At 38.5% G+C, this 15,726-nt stretch overlaps 1 protein-coding gene across 1 annotated transcript; it reads left to right on the top strand.

Annotated features, from left to right (window-relative positions):
* The first annotated feature begins 2,758 nt into the window (after nt 1-2,758).
* On the top strand, nt 2,759-14,705 carry LOC128471709 (proton channel OTOP2-like). Its single transcript, XM_053453667.1, has 7 exons — nt 2,759-3,057; nt 5,385-5,751; nt 6,325-6,461; nt 6,760-6,818; nt 8,431-8,567; nt 10,855-11,720; nt 13,928-14,705. The coding sequence occupies exons 2-7, from the start codon at nt 5,394-5,396 to the stop codon at nt 14,096-14,098; spliced, it is 1,728 nt and encodes a 575-aa protein (XP_053309642.1). The 5' UTR covers nt 2,759-3,057; nt 5,385-5,393; the 3' UTR covers nt 14,099-14,705.
* The last annotated feature ends 1,021 nt before the right edge of the window (nt 14,706-15,726 follow it).

Below are 15,726 nucleotides of genomic sequence, written 5' to 3'. Positions count from 1 at the left end.
ATTAGAGAGGTGTTGTAGGAAGCTTAATCATTCTGTATCAAAATTTGTCTCGAGTATAGGTGGTGTGGTGGTTCGACATAAGGATCTGGAGGGTGATAATCGGGATCTGATGCGTAGTGATGGTATTCACTTGAATTCTATTGGTCTTGACATTTTTAATCTGGGTCTTCAGTTGGGCATTGAAAGGGCGCTGACGGGGGGGGGCGCTTCCCGGCCCATAAGTGGTCTTTGGTCCGTGTCGTGGTGGCGGTCTGGGTCCCCTGGCCATCACAGTTTTTCAGGCAACTTGGATCATTTGCCCATAGGGGGCTTGGGGAGGCGTGTCCTGCGGGCTGTTTATGGCACCCGCAGGGCTGGGACTCTTGGTTAATCTGTAATTATTTAACTGCCTGTTGGGCCTAGTGCTCAGCAGCTGGCAGGTTGTTTTTTCGGCTGTATCAATGGTTTGTTTGTTCCGCTGGCCTGGGGAATGGTTATTGTATGTTCAATAAAAGCTGTGGCCAAATGCCCTATCCCACATAATGGTGTCTTTATTTCACATGGGGTTTTAGGGGTGGGGTATTTGGTTCTTTTTGTTTGTCCCTTGCTATGGGTTTAAGCAGGCTGGACACCCCTGGCCTAATGGTTTATATCTGCCGTCACTTTCTATGTTTCTACGTTTCTATGTCTGCATATGATTTTCTTTGTGACGACTCCCCAAAATGTGAATATTAATTTAGAAAAAAAGCCTGAATATAAGACTACCCTATAAGAAAAATGTTTGATTAGTAAATATTAATTCACATGTAAACTTTTTTATATTTAATAAAAACTATGATTGAGAAAAATGCATTTTTTTATTTCCTTTTATTTTCTAACCTGTCCCCCAGTTATGCACATCAACCTCACAGCCTGCTACTCTGCCCCCAGATATGCCTTATACTCCCTATATGCCACTCTGCCCCCGATATATCTTATACCCCCTATATGCCACTCTGCCTCCCTGCTATGCCTTCTACCCCCTATTCACCACTCTGCCCCCCAGATATGCCTTCTACCCCCTATATGCCCCCCCAACTTACCGATGCATCCCTAGACTTGTCCATCATGCTTCAGACTCCATGGTGTCAAGTGGTTGTCTCCACAATGCGCACAGACAACCTCCGCTGCTACCAGGGACTTCTCCTGGGGCTTCTATGACTGAGCACCGGAAGGTCATGTCACGTCGGTGCTCTGTTATAGAAGCCCCGGAGGAAGTGTCGGGTAGCAGCGGAGGTTGTCTGCGCACATCATGCAGATGTTCACCGGCTGTCTGAGAGGAGGACCCAGATCTTCTGCAGCACTGCGGGGGATCCTCCTTTCTGGCAGCCGGTGAACGTCTGCACGATACACATAGACAACCTCCGGTGCTGCTGGCAGGTACTTCTGCGGGGGCTTCTATGGTGGAACACCGGAAGGTCATGTCACACCGGCACTCCATAATAGAAGCATCTGCTCTAAAAAAAACCTTATAATCTTATAATCAGTCTTATAATAAAGCAAATACGGTACGTCGCGCAAATGTTAAGTGATTTTGGGCGAGGAAGCCTGTGGACCTGATCGATCAGAACATCCTCTGACTCCGGTAAGGTGAGTACTGTTCGAACCAGTGTGCGGGTATTAGGCAATAGACCGCAAATCCACTGTTTTTTTCTCCTTGAGCAATCCCCAAGATCTCCCATTTTAGCTTGCAAGGCTTCCAATTCAGCATGGAGGGTATTGCAAGTAACCTTCTTGATTTTGGTTCAAAGAAAGCAGGAACCACGCTCAAAGATGCCTTGGATCTGTGAGTAGACAATCCTTGATGAAAATCGGTTGCTAGCAATGAGGTATCTTAGTCGATTGTGCTGCAAGGCTGGAGGAGCAAGTGCACTATGCATCCTATTCCATTGCTGTCCAAGCCACACACCCCAGTTTTAACACTATTCTGAACTTCATCAAAAATGTAAATAAAAGATGGCAAAATGAAGGGTTATGACACAAGCCTGGGTTCCTAAAGAAGATTCATTACATAGTCATGAATATAACAGACATAATTTCTTTGGGCGACACTGTTGCTAATTCAATAAGGGTTCCAGCACCACACCTTTTAGAACAAGAACTACACTAAAGGAGCTGCATCCTAAATTATTTTATATAATCATGAACCTGCCTTTTTGTGACATAACCTGTTTGAATAATTGCAGCAGGGCAGTTCACACAACAAAAGTTTATAGTACCAGGTTTTATAAGCTTTTATTATATTGTGTTCTGGAAGATGATTCATTTATTGGACTGGCAGTTAGAAATTCCAATCTGATAATTTACACTAAATCATCCTTACATTCCAATGTTAATGTTGTCTGTTAGCACACAACATTTTATATATTCATCTTTATCTCTGGAGCAGGGAATGGTATTTATTGCTTTGCACAAAATAGCTAAATCATTCAAACACACATAGATCACTATTAAAATAAGTGAAAATAATGTCTGAACAAACTATGTGATGGTGATTAACACAGTTTTTACAGTTTATTTTGAAAAGTAAATAATTCATGTTATTTGCAGCCTCCTGTCAGAATACAACACACCTAATGAGATGTTCTGTAATTTTGCACATTGGCTTGTATATTACGGACCCTAAATCAAAATTCACATGGGGTAAGAGTGAAATGTTTATGTCTAGGTTATCACAAAGCATAAATCACCTATAAACAAAGAGTATAAATATGAAAAACAGGAAGCTCGCCACAGACCCAAATTCCCAAAGACAGATATTCTCTCAATACAATACAGGGGCATTTTGAGACATATTGATTGGGAAGGAACAGAAAGACCTACTGAGATCAAGACCAAGAGACCCTGATTGTAACATGACAAAAAACAGCAACGTTCTGCAATCTGTAAACTAGACCTCCTGTCATAGGGTCTATGGTGAAGAGGGGTGAACATAGAGATACGACTAAAGGAAGACATTTATTTGGTGCATCTGTCCAAGACCCAAGTTCTTATCACGCTACCTAAACATCTTTCAAGAAACCGAGCAATCAACCACAGGTACGGTGATCTTACTCTAGGGATAAACTAGAACGTTGTTCATACACTGAATATAGGAATACTTTATTATAATCTATAAAAATTCATGAGTCCCATGGGCTTTAGTGACAAAGGACAATGATGCTACTCAGTGTATGAACAAACTGTCTGCTTTTCTTGCTGGAAATGAACAAAACAGGTTACATTATCACAGATAGTATACTTGATGTACATTTGATATTTTTCATATTTCATTTCATCAGATGCTTTGCAGAAGCATTTACTGGGTGTAAACAAATTAACAAAAAATTAGAAGGAGCACACCCTTTCACTGTCAGCATCTATTTATAGTGAGTCTTGTTTTAATTAATTGTTTATTGGGCAATTTATTATTAAAGCTTATTATACTACTTTTCATAGGACTCCAATCAGTGTTTGTTTGAACTTTTCAGATATCTTTAGGGTTACCCTCAACTTGTTTCAGATTGGACAGTATAAAAAAAAAAAGTAATTGATATCTTTATTCTGAAGGGTTTATCCTGAATTTGTTGGGCTGTTTCTATTTAGTCCAGCTAGTCTACCCATTCTTTCTTCCTTTTTAAACCTCAAACTTTATGTGGTCCTTAAACCTATTTGGGTATTTAGCCCTGTTTAGTATCACCCTATGCCCAGCTCATGGCTGGCAGAGAATGTTTCAGCCAGCTCAAGAAACCTGGTAATTCACTGTGTGTACTGTCACATACAGCAGTTTTACTCATATTACAAACCATAAAAATTTCCTTAAATTCACATATATGATGTACACAGAACTTTTTGCTACTGTACTATATGTATAGTAGTATAAAACATAACTCAAAATGGTAATACCATACATTTTAGTGAATACGTTTAGGACATTCTACTCACATATACTGCACAAGGGTACATTTAATTAAATACACAGTCTCTTCAGTATATTTCAAACATTAATGAACGCTTACAGCTTTGCACCGTGAAAACCATGTCTCCTTATGAATTTGTTCTGAACATAGTATCCTCTGTTCCTGTACGGAAAGTGTTTATTGGACTAAGCACATTACTTTGAAAGAAGCATAATACTATTATCTGATTATACAGTTACTCTGTATATACCCTATGCAGCACCTCATATAGCTCATACAATGGTAGTGTCAAAATAGTGACAGCCTTTATTGCCATTGAAATGCACATGGTACTTAATATTCAATCACTGTGTGACCAAACTTCTGGTTGCAAAGTGCATTCTAAATTATTTTTCAGAGCCTATCCTGGTGTGTGTGTTTGAGTGTTGTTGTTGTCTTTGTGTGTGCGTGTGTTTGGGTGTCAGTGTGGAAGAGCCTGTCCTGGTGTGTGTGTGTGTTTGGGTGTCGGTGTGGCAGAGCCTGTCCTAGTGTGTATGTGTGTGTTTGGGTGTAGGTGTGGCAGAGCATGTCCTGGTGTGTGTGTTTGGGTGTTGGTGTGGCAGAGCCTGTCCTGGTGTGTGTTTGAGTGTTGGTGTGGCAGAGCCTGTCCTGGTGTGTGTTTGGGTGTCGGTGTGGCAGAGCCTGTCCTGGTGTGTGTGTTTGTGTGTCGTGTGCAGAGCCTGTCCTGGTGTGTGTGTGTTTGCGTGTCATGTGGCAGAGCCTGTCTTGGTGTGTGTGTTTGGGTGTAGGTGTGGCAGAGCATGTCCTGGTGTGTGTGTGTTTGGGTGTCGGTGTGGCAGAGCCTGTCCTGGTGTGTGTGTTTGTGTGTCAGTGTGGCACAGCCTGTCCTGGTGTGTGTGTGTGTTTGCGTGTCTTGTGGCAGAGCCTGTCCTAGTGTATGTGTGCTTCCATGTCGTGTGGCACACCTGTCCTGGTGTGTGTGATTGGGTGTCGGTGTGATAGAGCCTGTCCTAGTGTGTGTTTGTTTTGTCATCTGTTTTCTGGCACTTTACTTTCTGTAGGAATAAATTGAACTATTTAATTTTTACTTACATAGAGATAAAACGCGCTCTTGAATTTGTAGTCACTTAAGAGAACAAAACTTTCTAGGCCCAGAAATCAGTGGGAATAAAAGTAATGGTTCTGTGTTATTTAATCTATTTCAATCTGCATAATTTATTAAAAAGGATTAGTGGCACTAAATTGTGGTTTCAGGTGTCCCGTGTATGATGCCTTTTTTAGTGTGCTGATATACTCCCAATCCTATCACATAAAATTCTATCCTATATTATCTGCCTCGCACTGATGCATATTAGGGAGCTTATACAATGTTTTCTACACTTACACAGACACTTAATGTCAATTCAGTATATTTGTTACAGTGCTGTGAGCAGCAATGATGTCAACAACTATGTCCTTTTTTTCTAGGAGCTGAAAATGGGAGATCAACAAATTGAGGTTGTTGATGCTGGGGCTATACAGCAAGTGCCAGAGCCTAGGCTTGAGAAAATAAGAGAACTATCCATAATTTCTGTTGATGTACCTGAGGACTGGAAACAAGGAGGGCGTCTCATGTCAGGCTTATTGGGAATAAATATAACTTTGCTGGGATGTGCACTGATAAGCAGTGGTGCTTTCTATGAAGTGGCAGTAGTGGAGCATGAAGTACTGTCTTTCCTCAGTGTCCTTATGGGTCTCACTGGCTGTTGGATGGTTGTCTATCTCATATGGACATCGAGACAAAAAAATAGCATCACCTTGAAGGACTCACATGCAGGGCCAATTTGGCTAAGAGGTAATATAGGAAAAAGCAATCAGGTTGACCATTTGTAAAATACGTTATTTGCATTGATCCATAAACAAATAAAACCCTCCATTAAACAGTTTGTACAAACTGACATACAGGAGAGATATGCTTAATTTGCTGTATCAATACCACTTGCAAGTTGAATGATTCATATTCTAATATTTTGAAGTGGCAAACTGCTTGGAGATCTAATATTGTGAATGAACTGCCCCAAAGCATATGCTTAAGCAATAGAAGGGCACAGAACCATATATATATATATATAAATATATATATATATATATATATATATATATATATATATATATATATATATATATATATATATATATCAATAGACATAGATATTATAACAAAAGAGTGGTTGTTACAGGTTACAGGAAGCTACCTGAGCTACTTTGTAACAAACTTTTATGCGTTGTTCCTTCTGTTTTACTTTTACTCTAGCAGTTTCCCTAAATTGGGGGTATGGGATACACTTTTCATACCATTTTTTAATCCATTCTAAGTTACATGTAACATGCAATTTATTGTCCCTTATCTGTGTTTCTATCACCTCAGGGGGCTTGGCTCTTTTTGGCATTTGCAGCCTAGTCCTTGATCTACTGAAGATTGGAAAATCAGTTACTCTGGTTCATTGTGAATCTCCGCTTAAAATTATTCATCCTGTAATTCAGGGCCTTTTTATAGTGATACAGGTAAGATCGAGAGCACTTATCTTCCTAAAAGCAGTATGGCAGTGTCTGTCTGCCTTTTAAATACATCCTTTCTCCTAGATATGTTTATCAAAGCTTGATCAATATCAGTATCTGTTACCTTTGACCCTTGTTTTTCTCTGACAATCAACTTTGCTCAATTGCCCATTGTCTTAATGCATTTCTTCTTTTCAGGGTGATGTTTTAGATTTTATTTTTCAATGTTCTTGATCAATCTTCAGCTTTCCATGCATAATGTCTTGGTCAATGAGTTATGTAAAAGTGTATGCTCTCCTCACAGACATATTTTATCTGGGTATCCTGTAGAGATTGTGTACAAGTTCACCTAAATATGACAAGGTAAGGATTTGGTGAGTGTGTTAAGTGTGTTTAGTTGAATTGTAGTGATCATGTTTAGGGGCAATTTTTACACTGGGGCCCTGTGGTTTCCAGTTACACACCAGCCTCCAGACGGTGACCCCCAGTCCTGTTGTTGCGTCACAGACCCACAAGTCTGTGTGTGTCCTCTGAGGGGTCTTGAGCTTCGCCTGTGTGGCAAGTCTGTGCTGATGCTGCAGAGTGGGGAGTGCTGAGCACCTTGGGTAACATGCTGAGTGCCGGTGATGTCACATGGTGCTTAGCATGTCCTTCAAGTGCACTGCTAGGTAGCTGCACTCTGGAGAGTGTCATTGTGTGGGGCTACATGAAAACACCACACTAGATCATCATTGAACACGAAGGGTGTAGAACTGATGTGATAAGCAGTTTACAAATTTGTGAAATAAATATTATTGAAAACATTTTTTGTGAGTGTTTTTACATTTTAAAATGGGGTGTGCCAAATATAGGATCTGCCTTGAGTGCCAAATATTCAGAAAAAAAATCTAAAAGCTTAATTTCCATGCTTTTCTACTTTTCTGGTTTACTTGCCTTTGTCTTTTTTTCATCTTTTTCTCTCCTTTTGCCTACCATTTTTTATCCTTCTGTTCTATTCATTTCTCCATCTTTGGCAATTTATTTTGTCCTATCAGTATTTTGCATCTCATTTGCTGACATCTTTTCCTCATCTTCTTTCCCTATTTTCTTTCATGTTGCTTGCCTCCCCCTTACATGTTTCATCCTAGTTTTAACATCTACTCTGTCCCTCCACACACTTATGTAATAGAACAACTTAGGCCTTGTACACACATATATATACATACATAGATACATATATATATATACACAGTATCTCACAAAAGTGAGTACACCCCTCACATTTGTATAAATATTTTATTATATAAGGTGCCAAGGTTTAGACATTAATGGTTGTGTGTTGAGTTATTTCGTGGGGACAGCAAATTTACAATGTTATACAGGCTGTACACTCACTACTTTACATTGTAGCAGAGTGTCATTTCTTCAGTGTTGTCACATGAAAAGCTATAATAAAATATTTACAAAAATGTGAGGGGTGTACTCACTTTTGTGAGATACTGTATACTTATACACAGATTTTACCGCATCCACTACTTTGCTCATGTAAGTTCCTTGTGGTCTGTAGCTCCCTTACTATGCTGCACACCTACAAATGACATCACTTCTCAGGATGCAGTGTCAGTGACGTAGGATGATTGCCAGTGATGCGTCCAGATTGCTGGACTTGAACATCCTTTTGTGGGACAGATGAGAGTTTTAGGCCCCTTAGTTTGCCTGGGCTCTCGGACAATTTTTGCCTGTGCCTCCATTAATCAAGGGGTGGCTTAAGCTTTTCACCACACATTTTATATCTCACGTCACAAGGTGTTTCATTACAGTAATATTTTTTAGACAGTAGACTACAGCAGAAATAACTTGATTGATAGATCAGCGTACAATACTAATGCTTCAAAAAATAGGTCTGTCCTCAAATTATTTCTTATTGTGCTCCATTCGGCTCACACAAGCTTTTTGGAAAATGCTATATTATTAATTTAACTGTGTGTGTGACCAGGTGTGGCCTCATGTTGACGCTCAGCACTAACTTGGCTGTATGGATGGCAGCTGTGACAGACGAATCACTACATCAGTCAGTTCATGAAGAATCCTCTACAGTGAACCAAACAAACAATAGCACCAGAGACCTTAGAGGTAAGACATTTATTGGAGAAGAGTTAGTAGTTAGCAGAGAACAATTTAAAGGATCACCAACCAAGTTAAATTAAACAAGGCTAGATTTTGTTGGTTCTGGGTTTTGATTTTCAATCAACTTTGTTGGTACTTCTTTAAACGATTCTCTCCTTAACTAAAAGTGGATATGCATGAAGACGTATAAAATATGAGTTTTGGAGTTTATTTGCTAAACAATGAGTTGTCAGGAGAGTTGCAGTTTCCTCTTGTTGACTTTAGTATTCATTATAAAGGATCAACCCCAATGAGCTTCTGTTTGCTTGATTGACCTTGTATAATGCACAGTTAAATCACAGAGATTTTTTTAATAGGCACCTCATTACTTGAACTACACATTATGCAAAGTCAGCTTATCTATGTTTGCAGAGAATTTTCCCAGGAACGCACCTTTTTAATGCATTGTGAATCCAGTCAACTCCCAGTTTATTGAATACATCCTTGTTCAAAAGCTAGAGGTCCACTGGATACTAGGTTAGATAACTGACCATTGTCAGTCACAACACCTTACTCACTGTATTGACGAATACAAGTCTAAAGTCAGGTGGACGTTATTTGTGACTTGTAAGCAATGAGTGCTTACAAGCATAACATTTTAAATTTTTTTTAAAAAAAAATTAACAAAATACGGTAACATGTAAAAATTTCCCACTGTCACCAAAAAAATAAACAAAAATACGTTTTTTATGAGCAAGTCCTACAATTCACGCTATATCTTCACAAAAATTCCCACATGGAAAGAATATTGGCATTAAAAAATGCCCATAGGGTGCCTAGCTTTTTAAAAATGTATGATGGGGTAAATTGAATGAGCCGGCTTCAAAGATGTGTCAAATATGGGACGTGGGCACAGACAGACCAGATGTCTAAGTGGCAAAAAATACACACCTCACAAAGGTGGCCTTTTACCTCCCAAGTAACCCAACATGCATGTGAGGTATCACTGCGCTCAGGAGATGTTACTGAACACATATTGGGGTGTTGTTTGACACGGACATATACCAGGAGCAGTAAATTCATACCTGAATTACAATGTGTGTGAAAAATACAAAAACAATTACTACCATAAAGTTTGACAAAGGCTGGTAGTAGAATTAGTGCATGGAAAGGGTTAAAATATCAGCATTTCAAATACCTTGGGGTATCTAGTTTTCAAAAATATTTGGTTTGATGGGGTAAATTGTATTGGCTGGCTTCAAAGATACCCGAAATAGGATATGTGGGCAAAATTCCAATTTGAAAAATGCACACCTCTCAAAAAGGGCCTTTTAGTCGCCGAACAACCAAACAAACCCATGCACTCAGGAGATGTTGCAGAACACATATTGAGGTGTTGTTTGGCAGTGACATATACCAGGTGCGGTAAATTTATACCTGGAGTACAACATGTTTGAAAAAAAAAACAAATGTTTTTTACTACCATAAAGTTTGACAAAGGTTGATGGTACAACTAGTGCATGGAAATGGTTAAAATACCAGCATTTGAAATACCTTGGGGTGTCTAGTTTTTTTAAAATATATTGTTTGATGGGGTAAATTGCATTGGCCGGCTTCAAAGATACCGGAAATAGCACATGGGGCAGAATGACCAGCTTTGGGAAAAAATGGTTTTGAAATAGCAAAATGCTACTGGTACTTATTGCTCCATAAAGTGCAGAAAAAAACAACATAAAAACATTGGGTCTTTCTAAACTCAGGACAAATAGTAGAATCTATTTAGCATGTTTTAGCATTAGTCTTTGCAGATGAGTAAAAAGTTTTTTTTTAAAAAAGTGAGAAAAGGTAATTTTTTAACAAAAAGTAACCATATTGTATCATTTTTTATAGTAAATTAGATGATATGATAAAAATAATGGTATCTGAAGAAAGCCCTGTTTGCCCTGAAAAAATATATAATATGTGTGAGAGCACGAAATGAGAAAGAAGAAAATCACAGCTAAACAGCAACACTGAAAAATGTTAAAAGAGCCATTGTCCCAAAATGTACCACGAGTAAGAAACATTAAGGGGTTAATTAATCCACAATATTTTAAGTGGGAGAGAATACACAAACACTAAATATGAAAATTTTGTTACATGTATATATAAAAACTATAAAATCAGACACAGCTAACTTGGCTTTGCTAGGCATGCTGTGGTGCTACTAAATAACTACTACTGAAGCAGCAGATGAATTGTTTCTTAAAAGTGTTAACACTGATAAAGGACATGGCTTCTGCTCATTTAACACAGTGTACTTTTTTCATTTCAGCTGGCGGAGAATCACATGGCTGTGTTTGCATAACGGCAATTTGTAAAACCTTCCAGACAGGCTATTATTACTTGTACCCCTTTAATATTGAATACAGCCTTTTTGCTTCAGCTATGGCATATGTGATGTGGAAGAACGTGGGACGTGTGATTAATCAGGATTCTCATCATACACATCATACTTTCCGAGCACCAAAGAGCGTTGTGGGACTTGTCTGTGGGATTGCTGTCCTTGTTACAGGTCTAGGAATCTTCATTGTGTATGAGATTGAGGTGAACACTGAGGAAGCCAAATCTCAAGCTCTCACCATGTTCTACATTTTTAACATTGTAGCACTTATCCTAATGTCTGTGAGCTCCATTATTGCCTCCATCATATACAGATTTGACAAGAGAGATATGGATGGTCACAAGAATCCCACACGTACCTTGGACGTTGCCTTGCTCATTGGAGCTGCTCTTGGACAGTTTTGCATATCTTACTTCTCTATAGTAGCCATTGTAGCCACCTTTCCAAGAGACCTTCTCAATTACTTAAATTTAGTATATTCATTACTTATGATTGTTCAGCACATATTGCAAAACACTTTCATTATAGAGGGGTTACATCGAAAACCCATGCATGACTGGCACCAAGAAGACCATAGCTCTGTTGCCTTCCATGACAAAGATGTATTCAATGAAGTCTACCGCAACCCAGCTGCTGCCATTTCCACTGACAACCACAATGGTTCTAACTGCCTGAATAAACTGGATACCCAAAGTGTTGGGATTATAAACCACTGCATCACACGAGATGCAAAAACTGAATGGAAAAGTAAAGTCCTTAGAGAAGTTTCTTTGTTCTTGCTTCTGTCTAACATAATAGTAAGTGATAATTTCGAGATGGGATTATGTTTTGTGTTTCACTAGGGCTACTGATGTTGGGTGTAAGGTTCTGTCATTGGTTAGATGTAATGTAAGGAGGGTGTTGATAAGTGGAACTGACTCCTGGCAAAAGTGGTAGGGGCGAATAGAGTCAGGGAATTTAAACATATGGTTATACAGAATGTAGGACAAGGTCAAGGACAGATTGAAGATTGAGCCTTTGCATCAGGAAAACTACATGGGCCAAATGGTTCTTGTCATATGCCATATGCAATTTTTTTAAATAATCCATACTTAAAATATGAATTATGTAAAATCAAATTTTTTTTATATATATATATATATTCCACATTCAACCGTAATAGAAAAAAAATCCAACAAATTAATGTTTTAATGTCTCTAAGAATGCAATGGTTCCACTCGTTTTATTTTGTCATCACTATTCAAATGGCAATAAAGCCAGGGGACATCAGGGCCTTTTATTATTTATATTAGGTGTATTATGTGCAAATACATTGCACTAGTGATGTCATTTTAATTAGTGATTAGCAACACTCTTGGGAGCATGTAAGGTGTGAACAAAATATACTTGTAGATGCATGTAACGAACATTGTGTGACCTTGAAGTAGTAAGGTATCAGCAGTGCAAGCCCTGGGTGCAGTGATGGGAGAGAGGGTGTGTAGATTTGTGTAAACTGGATTAAAATTTAGTTTTTGTGTTAGTATGTGTGGGTTTTAGTTATTGGAGGGGAGCTGAAGAAATTCTGCCACTAAGCATAGGCTTCCCTCTGTCTAAAAATCTAAATTGTGTGGTGGTGACAGGTTACTTTGGGAGTAAGTGTTTTCAAGCTACTGGCAAATGTAGTAGTAGACTGTGATTGACACAGGAAATTAAGATATTTAATATAATTACAATATCAATTACACCCTCTATCAGATACACTATTAACAAGAGTCTACTCTTTGTAAAACTTTTGAATAATAGACAAACGGAACATAATGAGCATTTGTTTTATCCATGATTGTCCATATTGTACTTGGCTTTATGAGCAAAGCAAACTTAACTTGTGACCAATAATGCAGTCATAAGACATAGGAACAAGATAGAAACACAATTTGATGCCAGATAATAACCAGTCAGCCCATTTAGTCTGCCCATTTTTCCTGACGTTCTCGGGAGACAGGCTTTATTCAGTCCTTGGTCTTGTCTTACACTGAGGACAGTTTTATCCCTATCCCTCACTGTATTAGTCTTTAACACTTCTGATGGGAGGTTGTTCCATTAATCTACCTCCCTCTTGATTCTGTGTCATGGAAAAAGGCATCTTAGCCAAAGATGATTGGAAACCAAATACAGGTAAAATAAAAAAAGTAAATCCCAAAGTTCATTATTATCAGGGGAAAACAGCATTTTCCTGATGGGAAGTAAAACAGCCGATTAATGTGGTGCCCCAAGACCACACTTGGCACACAGACTACCACAAGAATTCCGCGAATATTCGCACGTTCCTGTGGGTTCGGTTCAGGCGAATATTCGTGTACATACTTTGTGTTAATTTTTTCTTTGTTTTTTCCGTTTTTTGGTTGATGGCAGACGAGCCCCTTGCTGGCGACCAATAGAGTCGCTCGTACAGACTTGCGGTTGGTGCCGCAACTTGGCCAGCAGAGACCACTGGTCTCCCTGACTTTATTGGTCGTTCATATGGACTTTTAACTGTTGGAGCAGGGAGACCAGTGGTCTCTGTCGGCCAAGTTGCACCAAGTTAACCCCTGACGGCAAACCTACGGCTTTCCGCTCCCGTTATCTACGCAGCATCGCAGGGGTTAACGGGAGTGGAAATCTGTAGGTTCGCCGTCAGGAGTTAAAAAGGCTGTGCGAGTGAGCCTATTGGTCGCCTGCAGGGTCCTCCTCTGGCATCAACCAATTCGTTTTGTGCGTCTTCGTGTACGTTTTACTGCCCGCTATCTTTGCTTCTTCGTTTCTTCGGGACGAAAACGCACTCTTCGTGTTCGTTTTCATGTTTGCCCGAATACGAATGCACAAGTCTAATAAATATATCCATTAGACAAAATAATAAGTAACTAAGAGTTTTTCCCAACATGAACAAATAACATGGAACATTGCTCCCAAATGAATTTTAGTAAACCTACCAATCCAGTCCCTTACACATGACCCTGATTAATCATATTGCTTTCTTTACTTACAGTTCTGGATCATGCCAGCCTTTGGTGCCCGACCACAGTTTGACAATGGCTTGGAGCTGCGCTTTTATGGGTATCCAATGTGGGTGGCTGTTGTTAACATTGGCCTCCCTTTTGGGATCTTCTATAGGATGCATGCTGTTGCCAGTCTTCTGGAGGTCTATGTGATGTCGTAACACAGCATGTGTCATTTGTGCGAACAAAATCATCATCAAGAACATTTCTTCATGTCTTACTATGACACAAGCCAGCCTCCCATGAACTTTAAGTCTTTATTTAGGACATAATAAATATGATTCCTTCCAGACAAAAATGTCTACTGCTCACTTACATATTTTAATGCATATAGAGCATTGCTTTGTAAGCTAAAGGTTTTTTAAAAAAAAAAAATGATGATGTGGTTATATGCCCTAACTTGTAAACATATGATTATATATTCATTTAAATTAAATAAAATTACTGTATACAGTATTTTTGTGTAAATGCCCGTGACCTGAGGGGGCACATTTGTGAAGGGAAAAACAATCAGAGGACTGGTAATTTGCACATTAGGTTGAACATTTTAGCTCTATAAGTTCACTTTTGCAATGTAAAGGCTCTAACGTGATTCTTCTGCAAGAAATTGACTGTATAACAGAGTTGAATCAGTGTGATTAATTTCATTTAATGCTGATTATGTATTATTCAGACACAGCTCAGCCCTTCTTTATAATGCAGTAATATTAAATAATTAAATCATTTCCGCAAATTCTTACCTTAGTGAATATACTTAATAAAATGAATGGAATAAAATGAATTCAGTTATTATTTTTTTAAAAATACTCTTTATTTCTTTTCTCAAATAAATGAAATATAAGCAAATACACAATATTCACACATTTATATCCTGATTACACCCAGGGCCCTGTGTCTGCTAGGGAAAAACAAATCACCATAAACCCTAAGTAAGTTGGAACTCCTTCTTTTTTGATTCACCACTTCTATATCGTTCATTTTTTTAATTTGTTCAATCATATTTAACCACTGGGCCAATACAGAGGCTCCTTTATCAAACCATTTCCTCAGAATCAATAGTCTCCCTAGAAAAAAAAAATTCTAAAAAGTTTGTTTAACCTGCCAAAGTGTTACAACTAAATTTCCTTTTCACAAAAAAGTATGTCATGCCAAAAATTTTTAATCGTGTCACATTCCCACCATAAGTGCAATAAACCCGTGTTAAGGTCCCCACATCTGGGACAATCTGCATTATCTCTACAATTAACCTTCCATAACTGGTGCGGAGAGTAATATAAACGATAAATAATTTGAAGTTGTGTAAATTGGTATTGTTTATTTACAGTGCAGCACCCTGTGTTATTTAAAATACGGTTCTAAGAGGCCTCATCAATAACACCAATCTCCTCTTCCCATTTCCTTTTAATCTTACCTCGGAACCCTATATCCATTTCTCTTAGAAGTGTTTGATAAATAATACTAAGTGTCTTCTTCCCTGTGACCCTTTTCTGCAAGGATTCAAACAGCTCATGTGTCTCAACCTCAAAAATCTTCTTATTTTTCGTACAATTATATGCATGAACTTATTGGTTATACCAAAATTTGTGTCCATTTTCCAACCCGTGTTCAGATTTGAGCTCCTCAAAATCCTTAATATGACCATCGATAAACAGCTGTCCAACAAAACTAATCCCTTTTTTAATCCAAAAATCGCTCCCTAAACCCTTGTGGAACTCCTTAAATTTTGAATTATACCATATTCGTGTGCGGGGTAAACTCCCCACAATTTTCCAAATACATTTAATTTCCT

The sequence above is a fragment of the Spea bombifrons genome, chromosome 13 (genome assembly GCF_027358695.1).
Source record: "Spea bombifrons isolate aSpeBom1 chromosome 13, aSpeBom1.2.pri, whole genome shotgun sequence".
Taxonomy (NCBI): Eukaryota; Metazoa; Chordata; class Amphibia; order Anura; family Pelobatidae; genus Spea; species Spea bombifrons.
Note: the sequence above shows the minus strand (reverse complement) of the source record. Positions and strands in the feature narration are given on the sequence as shown.

What these genes read in the sequence shown, in the direction of transcription:
- LOC128471709 (XM_053453667.1), top strand. Translation starts at nt 5,394, where the DNA reads ATGGGAGATCAACAAATTGAGGTTGTTGATGCTGGGGCTATACAGCAA. An exon ending in TAGCACCAGAGACCTTAGAG is followed by an intron (nt 8,568 to 10,854) that starts GTAAGACATTTA and finishes TTTTCATTTCAG; the next exon opens with CTGGCGGAGAATCACATGGC. An exon ending in TGCTTCTGTCTAACATAATA is followed by an intron (nt 11,721 to 13,927) that starts GTAAGTGATAAT and finishes CTTTACTTACAG; the next exon opens with TTCTGGATCATGCCAGCCTT.